The sequence below is a fragment of the Heliangelus exortis genome, chromosome Z (genome assembly GCF_036169615.1).
Source record: "Heliangelus exortis chromosome Z, bHelExo1.hap1, whole genome shotgun sequence".
NCBI lineage: Eukaryota > Metazoa > Chordata > Aves > Apodiformes > Trochilidae > Heliangelus > Heliangelus exortis.
Window position 1 is genome coordinate 50,797,702 of NC_092454.1, and position 15,254 is coordinate 50,812,955.

The 15,254-nt window shown below is 36.1% G+C and overlaps 1 protein-coding gene across 2 annotated transcripts in view; it reads right to left on the reverse strand.

The window, feature by feature from the left end:
* The window catches only part of DMGDH (dimethylglycine dehydrogenase), a 42,348-nt gene that overhangs the window by 19,877 nt on the left and 7,217 nt on the right, over positions 1 to 15,254 (reverse strand). For both annotated transcript variants that reach the window (XM_071730530.1, XM_071730531.1), the window contains exons 3-10: positions 13,940 to 14,038; positions 12,610 to 12,774; positions 11,924 to 12,128; positions 5,925 to 6,173; positions 4,965 to 5,163; positions 1,522 to 1,691; positions 1,186 to 1,339; positions 296 to 461 (exon numbers count right to left, since the gene is read on the reverse strand). In XM_071730530.1, the coding sequence (XP_071586631.1) occupies positions 296 to 461; positions 1,186 to 1,339; positions 1,522 to 1,691; positions 4,965 to 5,163; positions 5,925 to 6,173; positions 11,924 to 12,128; positions 12,610 to 12,774; positions 13,940 to 14,038 (1,407 nt within the window). The remainder of the gene's footprint in view (positions 1 to 295; positions 462 to 1,185; positions 1,340 to 1,521; positions 1,692 to 4,964; positions 5,164 to 5,924; positions 6,174 to 11,923; positions 12,129 to 12,609; positions 12,775 to 13,939; positions 14,039 to 15,254) is intronic.

Below are 15,254 nucleotides of genomic sequence, written 5' to 3' on the forward strand. Positions count from 1 at the left end.
GCTGTCTCCATTCTTGGAGAGATTTAAAAGATGTCCTCCAGAAGTCCCTTTCAGCCTCAGCCATTCTATGATTTAATCATTTGTATGAAAAGGTATTTCTACATTGGGCTACTCTAGTGTGAACACCAGTGTCCTTGCTCTTAACTGAGTGAAATACATCTCCTGTTGCAGCAATTTCTCCAAAGGATCTGAGTGTTTGAAATCTGAATGTTAGGCAATAGAATTGTGCCTCATTTTCCATTTTTTAAATAGAACTTGTTCATCTTGCTTAAAAAGTTACCACTGTCCCGTTTACCTTTGGAACAACATTTGCAAATAGATGATCCAGCAGCTTAACAGAATCTGTGCCTTTTAGTTTAAACTTGCCAAATGGTGACAGGTCAATCACACCGACTTTTTCCATAACCTGTTTATATTCATGACCCACAGGGCCAAACCAGTTTGTGCGCCGAAAACTGGGTCTGAAACAGAGCATTTACACACATAAAACACAATTTGGAATTTTTGTGCTCTTTTCAGTAAAATGCAGTCTTTAGTTCCTTCAGTCTAATAATCATTCAGAAGAGATAAACTTTCCTAATTGTAGGCAGCTTACCCAATATTTTCCTTGGTCTAACATAGCTTAATTATTAAAATCTTCTAACAGAGAAAGATACGGGTTGATATTTTATCAACAATTTTGTACAATAAACTGTGAAGTAGTCAAATGTTAGAAGAATTAGTAGTCTGTCATGTGCAAATTTACAGCATACTTGGTTGCTGAATCATTTATTTGAGTTTAAGGTGTCAGAGGCTTTATTTCTGAACAGCAAAGTGTATCTCTCTAATCCTTTATGAGCCTCACTTAGGCTGGGACTCCAGTATCCCTGTGGAAAACGTTTAGTTGCTGGATGCTCCAGATGCATGTTGGGTAGGCAGGCAGAGAGAGGGGAAAAAAAAAAAAAAAAAAAAAAAAAAAAAAGGGATTTAATTATTTGGTTTCTCCTTTCCTGAGAATTATACAGAAAGGAATGGCCTTTTTCATGAAAACCTTATTCTGTGCTGCCAATCAAATAATATGAAAAGGAAATGGGAAAAAACACAATGGACAAATTGTTCTTTCATCTTTTCTTTGAGCTACTATTGACTTTGCTGTCATGGCAATTTATCAAAAGGAGGAATGGGGGTAAGAAATATTTTATTTACTTGTATCCAGTTTCATCTCCAGGTTTGTAGAACCAGTGAGGTTGCTCCCATCCTGCATGAAAGCCCATTGAACATTTTGTTTTCAGCAAATCATACAGCCCGCTGGTTCTCTCTGTTGGTCTCCCAGCAAATCTTTCTTCCTTAGGGTAACCAACTAGAGGGAAAAAAACCCAACAAACTAAAATCCACAACATCCTAAGTACTCTGTATCACAAAGATAGAATAAATGTATTCACACACATATATATATATATATATAAACAAAAAAATATGAAGGCAAGATTTGTTGAAATTTGTTGTCAAAATAGAAATGCATTTTTGAAAATACTTTCTTACCAATATTATTAAACCCATAAGATTCTCTTGCTTTGGCTGCTGTGTATTCTGTGGTGGTCCACTTCCCATACCGGTTGGGATCTAATTCTATCAGGTCAAATGGAGGTTCCCCCTCAAGGATCCAGTCACTGAGGTACTTTCCTATGCCACCAGCATGTATAATGCCATACCTTAAAAACAGGTAGAAGTCCTGTAGTACAGGTTTTTTTTGCTTCTTAATAATCAGTACTACTAACACACCTCCTAAAATATTCCAAGTTTTTTCCTCTGTTATGCTTGGTTTTTTGTTCTATTTTGTCTTGTTTTCCATGATTGCACACCTTATTGACAGATACTTCTACAGCCCCATACTACAGGAAAATGCCCATTGCTAATGTACATCATTTGCAGTGCATGAGATAACAGCAAGCTCTTCCCTTTTCCAAAGTTCAGAATTTAACCATCTTTTCCAGGGACGTTAGAACTAAACAATTAAGAGTAAATAAAGTTGTCAGACTTCTGATATCCACTAAATACACTTTACAGTCATAGAATACCTCTTCTTTTTCAATTGGATTTGATTAAACCACACACTTGAAAAACTGAGGCATTTAGAAGACACAGTGAATGCTTAAATTGCTATGACAAGAGCAACAGCAGTAAAAGTCAGGAGACACACAACTGAGGCAGCTTTAAAGAATCAGAGAATATAGAGGCCCTGCAGGTAAAACTAAAAGACATTTTTGCAGAAGTACCTGATCTGAAAGCTGCTTTTTCTCACCTGATCTACCTTCTTTTTTCTCGACCACAACTGCAAAGAGAACTGGTTCCAGAAAGCTTATGGTAAAAAATAAACATGTAGAAATTTTCTTCTACCAGTCTGCACCAAAAATCTGTCCTATCTCTAGATAATTGTGTGACAAGACTATAGAGCAGATACCATGTTAGAAACATGCATTAAAGAAACCATACCAAACAGCAAAGGAACTCAAAAGTTAAGAACAGATGGATGTAAGGTTTTCTTATTTAATAATTTTGTACATAATGCAACTTCACATCCATAGTGAGAAAAGCGTGTTTGACATGTGCTCTTGTTAGGTATTTCCAGTGGTCAAATGGAAAAAGGAAAAAAAAGAATCTTTGTTGTGCTGCAACATGTATATATCACTGCTTAGTCTACATATGACCAAAATGTACTAGATAGTGTTGAATTACAGTAATCTCAGATTTGACTACAGTTTAGGCATTTCATTCTTCATATGATGATTTAAAGAAAATGTCTTTATTGAATACTAACTGGCCTTACCTGTTTTTCTTCTCCCCTTCCAGACCCTGCAGGATTATCTTTCCTGTTGTGCCTGTCTTGTTTGCCAGTCCTTGCTTCTCACCAGTTTTTGGCACATTCCACTCCTTTTGGTTAGGAAATCTGAGTCCTTGCAAACCATGTCTATTTTCTAGTGTCTTTTTCCCAAGTTTACCATTTCTGTAGCCCTTTTCTCGAGAAAAACTGTTCAAACAATACTACCATGGACAGAATGCAGGAATCCTAGTGCAAGATTTAGTGAGTCTCTACTGCAAGTTGTAACATTTATAAAAGTTTGTGAGTGGGACTCCTGGATAGATTTTGTGAAGAATGACAGAAAGACACCTTTGGGAGAAAGGCCACTTGTGCAAAATGTGAAATTTATTCTCAGAAAATGTGGCTTAGAACTTTTCAAAAGAAGGACTTCATCCCAAAAATCTTAACTCGGCAAAACAACATACCTTCTAAAAATCTTGCTTTTTGCAATGGTTACATTGCTTGGCTTAAACTTTTCTGAATAAAATTATATCCTACCCTTGTTAGCACTTTCAAAACAATAAGTAAATGGAAACAGTCTTAAAGGGGAGGTGTTGAGCAACCTTAATAATAAATAGAGCTACAAGCTCTGATAACTATACTTATTAACTTCTTTGCACATTAAAATACCTAGCAAGCTGCTAATTTTAGATAATAAAAATCCTCTAAATTATCAGCACTAAGTACTCTGTCACAATGTCTCTTCTAGTTGACTGTGAGATAACAATTTGCTAATGCACACAAAAAAATTACAACACTGGTAGAAACACTGCAGTGACCCAGAAGCATAGAACAGGGAGTCAAAAGTCCCTGAAAAGCAGACAAAGCAATCCTATGACAGCAACATAGTTGCAACCTGTGTTGAAACACTTAGAGATTAATCAAATTCCTGAAATAAGTTCTTTAGAGGAACTTAAACATGTAACACTGGTCTTCAGTTATTCCTATATGGAACTTTGATTCTGCTCCCACTGACACCAATAAAAAAAAAAAAAAAAAAAAAAGAAAAGTGAACGAGGACTAGGCAAACCACTTTTGTAACTGTAAGTTCTGCAAATGTTACTAAAAGATAACTTTTTTTTTTTTTTTCAAATCCAAGCAGCAAAGGTGAATACCTTTCACAATGACACATTGCGAAACTACCAAACCCTTTTATTTTGAGAGCCTCAGAAAGCAAGTTAGTGGTACTCCCTTATCTTATGATCTGAGGGTTTGTTTGGTTTGGACTGAAAGAAAACTAGAAATGGCTGAGCTGGATTTTGAACAGAAAATTAGGCAATTGAAGAGACAGTGTAAACAGAATGTGTTCAATAACATGTGCCTGGAATTGTATTCAGTTCATTCCATCCATCTTGAATCGATGGTCAAACTAAGACAATTACAGAGCAGTCAGTCAGAGTTTTACCACCGACTTCAGTAGGGGCAGCGTATGTAAGATGTAAGTCACATTAAAAGGAAATAGTGTAACAGGCAAAATAAATTGCATAAATAAAAGACCCATTCCTGCTATCATTCTGCCTTCACTTGCTTTTCCACCAACATCCAGCAACATGAGTTCTCAGATCAGCCTTCAGGAGTCAAAACACTTACTCTGTATCCCTCGGGTGGTCTGTCACCCAGGATGCTGGCAGTGCCTTCTTCCTACTATGTCCTACAGGCTTCACCCAAAGTTAATACCTCATATTAGAAGTTCTCCATGTGCCAATCATTCTTGCCACAACTTCAGCAACACTAGTTTCTACAAATGCCAAATAATTGTTGAACACAATGTAATTCAAAACAATACATAAAATTAACCTGAATGTGTCTTGGAAAGCACAGGATTCTACAACTTGAACTTAATGCACAGACAGTATTAAATACCACCCACTGCTGTTTAATAAAGAGTCACAGATACTGGCCTCCAGAAAAAAAGAAGGAAACACTGAAAAAACAGTGACAATTATCAAGAAAAAGCAAGCCAGAGTTTGTATTATGCCTGTAAAGGCAATAAAGATTTACATTTTACATTTTCCATAAAGTCTGTGCAAAACAACCCCCCAAACACATAGAAAACTGCAAAGCTTGAGCTGTCTGCCGTTTTAACAATATGAGAGACAAAAGTTATCACAAAGAACTTACTCACCCAAAACCAATAGCTACCCAATAATTTCTGACACCCTGATGTGGTCCCACCATGGGAAGAATGTCTGGAGAATAGGTGATAGGACCCGCAATTGTGTTGACAATGTCTGCATTTTTCAGAACTGGGACCATTTTCATAGCTGCCTCAATATGCTCCATTATTCTGTCTAAATCAGGCTCAAAAAGTTCTTTTCCAAAACCTGCACAAATATTTTACTCTTGTTATAAACTTAATCACACTGAAAATTGTTACATTTAAAATATAGTTATGCAACCTACATATATAAAAGTTACATGGAACTCATATGTTCAGGACTGTGCCATCCTACATGAGAAAAATAGTGTGCATAAATGCCTAGTTACCTGTAGGATTTATAAGTAACAATAAAAAATAATAAAAAATATTATTAATATTAATGTTATTAAAAATAATATTTTTAACAAGTAGCAGTTTTACATGGTTGGGATTTTTTTATACAAAAACTCTACACAAATCTACAGTTCTCTTGAGTGTATTTTGGTTTTTTTTGCACAGTGTTTTGTTTTAGACACTGATTTGCTATGCCTGTGTTCCTATTTGACAACCACATGACCTCTGTGAGAACAGCAAAAACCCAAAGCTGCAGAAAGCCAGAGAGAAGTGTAGATTAGAAAAATCCCTGTTCAGTTGCAAAAGGCTACCTAACACACATTTAGGGACTACATCTACTCACAACACACAGGCACCTGTTCAGACAGTAGGGTAAGACCATGTTGTAGGCATTTTGTGCCTATCAATTATGTTACAATAAATTATTTCTGGTCACTCTTACCATTTCCATTCTTTGAAAAAAAGGTTCTGCCTAACAATTGCCCATTGCAAATATTTGCTATTTTCCATCACATGAGACAGAGTGACTGGCTGGGATTTATGCACCTTAAAACATGTGCTAGTGCTTAATGATGCAATGTTCTTAATTACCTGGTGGGACCCCATTTGTTACCCACGAGTCCTGCAGCTTCATCTTCTCCTCACTTTCATATGGACCAAATAAAAGACCATCTCTTTCTTGCCTTAAATAGTATGATCCTTCTAAGTCACGAATCACAGGCAACTCTGTTTTTAGGGCTTTCACCTCAGGGATAGTTGAAGTCACAACATACTGATGATGAACAGGTATGAGAGGGTGCTGGAGGCCAATCATCTTGCCTATCTCCCGGGCCCAAAAACCTTGAGAAGACAAAAAAAAAAAAAAAAAAAAAAAAAAAAAAAATTCAGACTAATGTCAACATACAGAAAACAACAGTTAAACATTTGCAGAAATTCCACTTTATGGAATGTGGATAAGGAACCTTTTTCCATACTTTAAAATTTTAAGTAATTTTTCATATTATCCAGCATATCCATGATTCCATGTCCTTGTATCTAAGTATGTGTCTAACCATATTCTAATCTAGAGTACAGATATTTAAAAATGTAACTGGAAAAATACAGACTAGGTTTCTAAAAGTTCAGAAGAAAGTTTAATTAACAGTATCACAAATCCCATTATTTATTTCAGTAAAGTAGGCCTGTGGTGCAGTCCTATCAAAGTCAGACATTTACAGATCAGAATAAATTAGCCTACAACCTAGGTGTTAACGTAGCCTCTTACTATTAACCAAAAGAGCTAGAAATTTTTTCCCAGGACAGTGAAGTCTGAGCAGCCCAGTAGAGCATGACAGCACTTTCAGCCAGCTAATCTCAAGAATTTAAGTTTCTCTGCTCTTTCAGAGGCATCATGTAACTCCTTAATTACATGTCTCATGTAGCAATCAATTCATTATGGTGTTCCTATTGATGAGTAGTCTGTGTGCTTTCCCATAGCTGTTCTGATACCGACTGAGACCAGAAAAAGCAAGCAACATTTTCCCTGCCTCTGAAGCCTATACATGCCTTTCACGTATATTACTATGCATACATTAAAGAAGACCTAATTCCCTCCAAACTAGCTACTTCCAGCTGGTAAGATATATTCAAAGTAAGATACCTGTGTCAAAGTCAAGAAGTGGAAGATCCCTGACTGCTAAACTTACTCATTTGTTCTTAGTATTGCAGCTCCCATCTGCTGTGAGGGTGGAACATATAGACCTGGGAATCAGACAGGTTGACTGGAAAAGTAGCTGCTGTAAGAAGCCTGGAATATCTCTCAAACCCACTCTTCTGATTTTTCAGACCAAGGAGTGGGGGTCTCAGAAGTTGGAACGAAGGGAAAAAAAATCCAAGGAAGTTGGAATTCCAGGGAAGTCCAAGAATGAATGTGGGGGGAAGGCAAAATGGAAAAGCAATAAGAGGTTGCCAGGCCTTCCAAAGCTATGTGCTCTATGGCATCCATAAAAGAAAAACAGGTCATCCTGCTTCCTGTGTAACCAGCTGATGCCAAACCATTTATGAAAAACTACCTCCCAGACTTGCTACATTACACAGTTGCCCCTTCTCCCTTGCAATCACTTGCAATGACTTGCAATCATGATGCCCAGCTTAACATACAACTGCACCTGGAGCTCCATTTCGGGTCAGCCTAGGTCCTTCAGAACCTGTCTGAGCTGGATTGATTGTAGATGTGCCTGTTTGCAGCTCTGTCACAACCATGCCTCTACCTGGTCATGGACCTTATTGATCCAGACCCTGATCTATGGACTACTTCCCAGCTTGACCTTAGCACAGTCTCATCTCCGTGGACCTGCCCATTGATGAATGGGCAGTACCTGACCTTGGTTACTGTCACCAGACTTGTTTCTGACCTGTGGATTGACTTTCAGGCTTGGCTCTGGCTTTTTCACTATGGATCTGCAGGTGCCTCATCCTCACAAATTTGTCTAGAGATGTGAACTGCTGGCTGACCCCAGCAGCTGGTCCTGGGCCTGCCCAGCTTGTGCCCTGCAGGACAGAGCCCTTGCTGGCTTGTCCCCTGCCAGCCTGGCTACCACACTTGGCTCCCTGTCCCATGATGTGCAGCTGGCTCGTGCTGCTCTGGCGTGGCCCAAAGTCAGCACAGCTGGGAAGGTTGAGTTGGGCTGCACTGGTCTTGAGACACTCCCCCACACTTGGAGGGCTGTCGTTCTCCTATTTTATATTGCAAACCAGCCTCATGGTCTAATACATACAGTTTTTAACAATGCAAAATTTTCTGAGGAAAACATTTTCTGTGGGTGACTCACTTGCAATTTACTGGCTGCCAGGCAAAGCAAGGGAGCAGGAAATCAAGGATCATGAGAGAGGATCTGTCAAAAGTGCTTTTTTCAGTAAATACTAAAAATGAACATCTGTTGTTCTGCACTGATCATATGTAGAGTTTTGCTCCTTAAAGGCATTCTCAGCACTTGGAGGAGACTCACTACAGAACAGCTGTTAAGTCAGTTCAGCCATCTCAGAGAAGATCATGCCATAGTTATCCAGTAGGCCAAAAAAATCTCTAGGGCTACTGTAACCTGATCTATGCTCCTTTGTACAAAAGAAAGACAGCTAAAAAATCTAATAAGATTTAATTTGTAGCACATCTGCAAGGGTTTCCTCCATTACACATGACAAGTATAAATGTGGATTTAAGTGAAGGGTAGCATCCTTTATGGAACTTTACATTTAGGCACTTCCTCGTCACCTACAAGGACAACTATTTTGAGGTTAAGGTGTCCATGAAAGAGAAGGAAAGGTGAAGTAGCAGAAAATGCCATCTTTAATATCAGCCATGGTTTTCCTGCCAAAATCACTTGGACTTAAAGAGATATTTGAAAAAGAAATAGTGCTTTGGTATTTTTTTTCTAGTAAATTCATTATTTTGCTTACTCATTAAAACAGAATGAGTGGGAAAATATAAAGAGCAAGCATTTTCAAACTCCTCAAGAAAATAAAAATGATAAACTTAATTTTAGATCTCTGAAACTTAACCTTGTTTCTTTTGAAGTAACGTTATATTTCTTAGCCACTAAGTTTGCAGAAGTACACTACAAATACAGCTGATTTTAAGTTGCTTTTGAAATAAAGGCTAAAGCATAGGATTGCTCAAAATAAAATTTTTAAAATTGTACTTCCAAAAAATAAAATCACACTTATGGTAAGCAATTATTTAATAGCTTAGAAAACAACATCTGACATTTACTAAATTAAAAATATTACAGTATCTTTGTTTAAAACTTTTCAACCATGCACAAAAGTTGTTACAAAAACAAAAAACAAAACAAAAAACAAACAAAAAACAAACAATAAAAAAAAAAAAAGAAAAAAGAATATGTTCTCTGAATTAAAATTCCAATTTGGAACAGATGTCAAGTCTTATCATACATAGTAAATGAAGGCATAAATTATATCCCTAGGGTATTTATAAAGATTAAATTATAGATATTGCAAACATCTGATGCTGCAGTATCTAGTGGTGGTATTACTTAGCATATCTGTTGAAATATGTAATTTGACTAACTCTAGGTTTAAAAAAAGTTCCAATTTTCCATCACTATGTATGGATAAACAGTTATATATACAGTGGTATTGGTCTCAAATGTATCCTTATATATATATATATATATATATATACATACACATAGTGTATATATACACATAGTGTATATATAAACTAAATTCACTATTTTTGTAGACTTGAATAAAACATTACATTACAAATAGGCTGCAGATCACTTCATCAAGCTCAATACCCATTAGTTCATGTCAGAGACTATTTATTAGGCATCTGCTTTCTTCCAAAATGGAAATCTCACATAAAGACTGGTTGAAACTAGTTTGTTCCAGTTCCACAACAGATGTCAGTTAGGGGATAAGGGGGGAGAGAGAACATAGAGAGCCTTCTGATAAATTTTTCTCTGCTCATATTGAAATATGAACCTAAAATATGAGCTCTGAATGATACCAGTCATGTTCTGTATTTGAGTTAGGCAAGGCTGAGGAGAAGAATGAATGTTAGCTGAGAGAACATTTATAAGAGATATGTGTTATACAGTATTGATTTCATATCCTTAGCCAGAATGTAAAGTGATACATACTTCAAATGTCCACTTTGGCTGCATATTTAACTAGATGAGAGAATTAACTAAATATACTATTAGGTGTAATGACTTATTAAATAAATAACTTAATAAGTAAGACTATGAAAATTTCACAAGGGCACATTCTAACTTTTGCACATCTACTAGAAAACACTGCCTAATGTCAGCCTGATACACAAGCCGAAGAAAGATAATCACACAAAAAGAATATAAGGAAATCACTACATCTGTAATACTTCATCCATGTAATGCAGAGCCAATAGTTAGGAATAATGAGTGCCTAGAAGTGTGAGGCCTAAATAAGGAGTCTGATTGCCAAAAGAGCTGCCTTTCCATTTCATAATGTTGGATCATTCCCAGACCATTATGTACATTCTGTGTAACAAATGACATAAGGAACATATTAGTAATAGAGTTTATGATTTTGTAACTGCATGCTGTCCCATAATTCATGCCTGAACGCCATGAACTGACAGTCCAAAGGCAATAAAATATCCATGCCTCTCATCTTGTAAGTGCCTGACTTTGTGGTTTAAACAAAATTATTTCAATTTGGTTTCTCTGTTTGTGTGGTTGCTGGCTTTCTCAAAAGCATACTGAACACATCTACTTCTCTTTCTCTCCAAGATATCATTATGTGGCACTGTATGGATGCCATGACAGTTCATGAGTATGCTTAGAACTTCAAGGTGAATTTTTCAGATCTCTGCTACTTTAGCAATAGCAGGTGATGGGAGGCACATTAGGAGAAAACACTTTCTGGTGGGTTTCCAGGTTAGTCTTTACTGAAACTCATTTTATCTGCTTTGCACTAGGAATGGATGCTTTTTTGTTTGTTTCCTTTCCACTGCACAGATGTAAAAAAAGAATTATAAAGATATATCCTTGCTCTTAGTTCACTTGTCCCATCTGAGCAATATAAAGTCCTCTTGAGCCATCACATCCTACCAAAGTGTGATTGTTCACTGGGATGCACGAAAGATTTATGCCCCCAAGATGTTGACAGAATTTAATATCAGAACAAAACTCGGCAGAAATTTCAACCAAATGGTAAATATTCAGCATATTTTCAAACAGTGGAAACCAGAAAGTCTTCTAATAGGAAGTAAAAGGCACGCTTCACATTGTTGGTTCCAACAGCTCCACCAATAATATATTTTTTCTATCACTTGTATAAATCAGCATAAAGATTGAATACAGGTTTTCAGAGGTATCAGCTTGTTTGGAAAAAACCCACAAATGCAAGGGAACTCTGCAAAAAAGCTCTTTGAAGCAGAAATATCAGTTTAGCTTCTTTGACACAATGGAAAATTAAAAATTGCATATGTCAATAAAAGTTCTTTTCAGTTAGGAAATTTTTACAACATGAAAAAAGGTATTGTTAAGCCAAGTGCATGTTTGAAATACTATTCAAAGGGCAACAAAATCTTTTGTTTCAAGGATATGCGGATAGAGAATCTTAGAGAAAGATAACACTGAAATAAGTAGGGTTATTTATCTTCCCTGCTGCAAATCCTCAGTCTCTTTCTAAAACGAGCGAAGACCTTTCTACTTTATTAACACATCCCTTCTCCCTTCCAAAACAGCGCCTATAGGATTTTAAAGGACAATATGCATGGATAGAAGATTGTCTCATACACAACTAACTGTAGACCAGTTAAAGTCTCTTCTTCTGATAAATTCTAACAAAGTAGTCTGACTAGTAACTGCTGGAAACAAGCCAGAAAGAACTGTTAGTAATGTCTAGTCAAGGAAAACTAACTTAAGGACTAAATTTTCACAGGACTGTAAAGAAATACAAGCAGAGTAATTTTTACCACAAACCAAGTGAATATTCAAAAACGTATTACTCATTCCTATAATCTACACAATTCAGTACTCTGACACAGATGTTCTGCGTCATCTACTTTGCAAATCTGAAGAATATACAAGCATTTATGTTACCTGCAGTATTCACAATTCTCTTTGCTCTGAGTATTCCAAGTGGAGTTTCAACCTCCCATGTCCCATCCGATTGGGACTTCAGATTAGTCACTTGAACAGGGTAATGCAATTGGGCACCATATTTTCTGGCCCCTGCAGCTAAGGCCATAGTAAGAGAATAAGGATCAATATGACCATCTCCAGGATTATACAGGCCAGCTAGAACCTAAGTGGAGGTAAAATGAAATACAAAATGAAACAAATTAAAATTTATCACAATTAACTATTTTTTTTAAAAAAGAAAACATTGTTTCTTTTTGTTTAATTTTTTCAGTAAACCAAAACGAGTAAAAAAAACCCAAATTTTCAAAACATATAATAATATCAGGCCTTTGGCTAGCCAACATAACAATGGTATAAGGAAGTAAAATTGCTCAGTTCTCCCATGTGATCAAAGAAAGGCTACAATGCTTTAATATTATAATATTTTATAATGTTATACAATATTATACAATATATATATGCATACTGGGATACAGTGAACTGCACATGAGTAAGATTTTTGTTTACAATGCATCTTTTTTCACTGAAAACCAAACCTCTACTATACAATTTGTATAAGGGAAACAGACTTTATGTCTCCATATCTGAAAAAAACAATATTTAATTGCAAGGGAAGTTATTTGTCATAAACTTGAGTTCTTTACCATATCCATGTTCAATAAGGGAAACAGCTCTTGTACTTTCTCAGGTGTGATTAGGTACTGCTCTATTGGGTGCCAACCAGCACGAGTCATTTGGTATTTTAATTCATCCACTCTAGTAGGAGTTGAAGCAATCCTTATGCTGCCAGGTTGATGAAACCCCACAGCCTAAAACAAAGAGCAAAAGTGAGTAATTGAAAGAACATTTACTTATCTCCACAAATGAGCATTCTTGTGTTACAGGACATCTACAGTAATTTTGCCTCTAACATCACTGGAAAGGGACTCATGTAGGTTAAGGGCCCTTGAAGGTTAACTTAAAGGTTAATAGATACTATCCTCAAAACACTTGTAAAAAGCTTGTCTTGAATATCGCAATATAATTTTTATTCATATTTGAATTTATGCAATCATACACTTTCAGAATTACAATCAGATGCATCTCAAAGATAAATTTTTCATAGTGGGGTTTTTGATGATGCAGAATAAATTTAAATGACTAAGCACCTTCATTGACACAATGAATAGCCACCTGCCTTTTTTAATCTTCTTAATACAGAAGAAATCCTTGTACAGCTGGACACTGAATGCTCGCTTTCCAGTGTACTGTTTACTTCACTTTTTCTGTATTATCTTGCAGGACATTAATGCAGCAGAGTAAGTCTTTTAGTAGAACTCATGATGCTAATCTGCTGTAGTATCTCTTCTAGCTGAGCAACAGGATGACAAAACCCCCATTTTATTACAATTATCAAGTTTTAAGACTAGTACAGGCAGTATCTGTTGCCGTCTGAAGCAAGAATGAGTTTAGTAAATGAAATCTATCTACATGGCCAAATTATGCCAGATAAAAAAGATGGCTCTTATTTTTCTCTGCACATGCATTCTTTAAATCACTAAATAAAAACACATCTCTGAAAGGGATTGGTCAAATTGCAGCAATCTTCTGAAGTATATACAGTATCGTATCATATGAATAGTTGACTTGCGTAACGCAGACGTGTATCAGAATCAATCCATTAGTTCCGGATCCTTGATGCTATTTTAACTCCTATATCAAGCTCAAGTTGCAGAATCTCAGCCTGCTGAGCTTTCAAAATGTTTGATGGAAACAGTTTCTCAAACTTAGGAGAGATCTGAGAAACCATCTAAAATATTTAGGGACTAAGCAACAGACTACATGCAGCCTGAAGAATATATTTCCATAAAAGAATAGCCTTATGATAGTAATGAACAAACACATTATCAACTTGTCAACCCCAAGCTTCTTTGTAATACTACTAGTAAGGTTAACATATATCTGAATGAATACTTAAAAGATCAATGAGGCTACCTGACCAGTCTCTTCTTCCAGCTTTTCATAGAGTTTGATGCTGTAAGAATGTATTTTCTTCAGATTTATTCCAGGATGAAAATAAGTAGTTAAACCAGCCTAAAATAAGAAACAGGAAAAACAGCATAGAGATAAGGCTAGAAAAGCAGTGGTTTTTTTCCCTTCCTCCAAGTGTCATTCAAAAATGAGCTGTCATGATACTGTAAATAAAAGGAACACATGGACAGAACCAACTGCTACAAAAATAAAAATAAAATTCTTTCCCAACTTTCAGCATTCTTGTTCTCAGCACACATGTTTTTCCACCTGTCTTTTCTCATCAAATCTGCCAACCCATGATACTGCTGCAGTTGTTCTCTCCTATGGTTTCCTTTCTTCCTTAAATTACTCAGTTGTCTGTTTCAAATATTTTGGAAGAGACAAGCATCCCCACTGCTGATCAAATAAATCAACCTATTAAATTTCCCATAGTGAGATCTTCTCTTTCTTGCACATAGGTATGGGAGAGAGACCAAACCTTCATAAAGACCAGATCTTAAGAAAGGTTATTAACTTTCATGAACAGCAGGGCAGTGGAAGTCAATATTCCTCTCAACAGTTGTCACATTTGGCAGTTGAAGGGCAACTGCTGCATTTCAGAAGTAGAGAAACAAAGTACTGAATGTATTCTGAACAGCATTTTGCTAGGTCTGACTTTAAGAAGGCTTTCGAGCCCTTTTGAGTTCATGCAAAGGTAAGATCAGGAAGTTACTACAGCCTATTCCATATTTAAGGAAACAGTTCACCTGCCTACAAGCAGCAGCTGCATCAAATGGTATTTGTAACTGCAGATAATACATTATCTGAATAAAGCTGAATTAAAGCGTTACTGAAGTTAAGGATACGCTTTTGTGTCTCCTGAATTAGACATCTCACTAAAATTCTTCCTAGTGAAAAAACAGGTGTGTGCAATTGCATTAGATTTTCAAGCTAACCACACTGAATTAAATACTTTATATACAGTGCAACTAAAATAGAGTTTGTTCACACATGAAACTTGATTTAATTAATGGAGCTAGTCACCAGAGTTACCACCATTTTGAGAAAAAAAAATAAGGAAATCTAAAGATGAAAAGTAAAACAGTAGTTTTGAGACATTCTCTCTAAGTTGTCTAGTATGCACATACATTAACTATTCTTGATTTTAGCTTGCTATCTCTGTTCTGTGCTACATATTTTAAGGCTTTAACTTTAAAAGCTAGTAGAATGCATGAGAATAACAAAAGCAAGATTTAGGATTTCTAAAGATGTATTTTATTTCAAACTAATTTAGCTA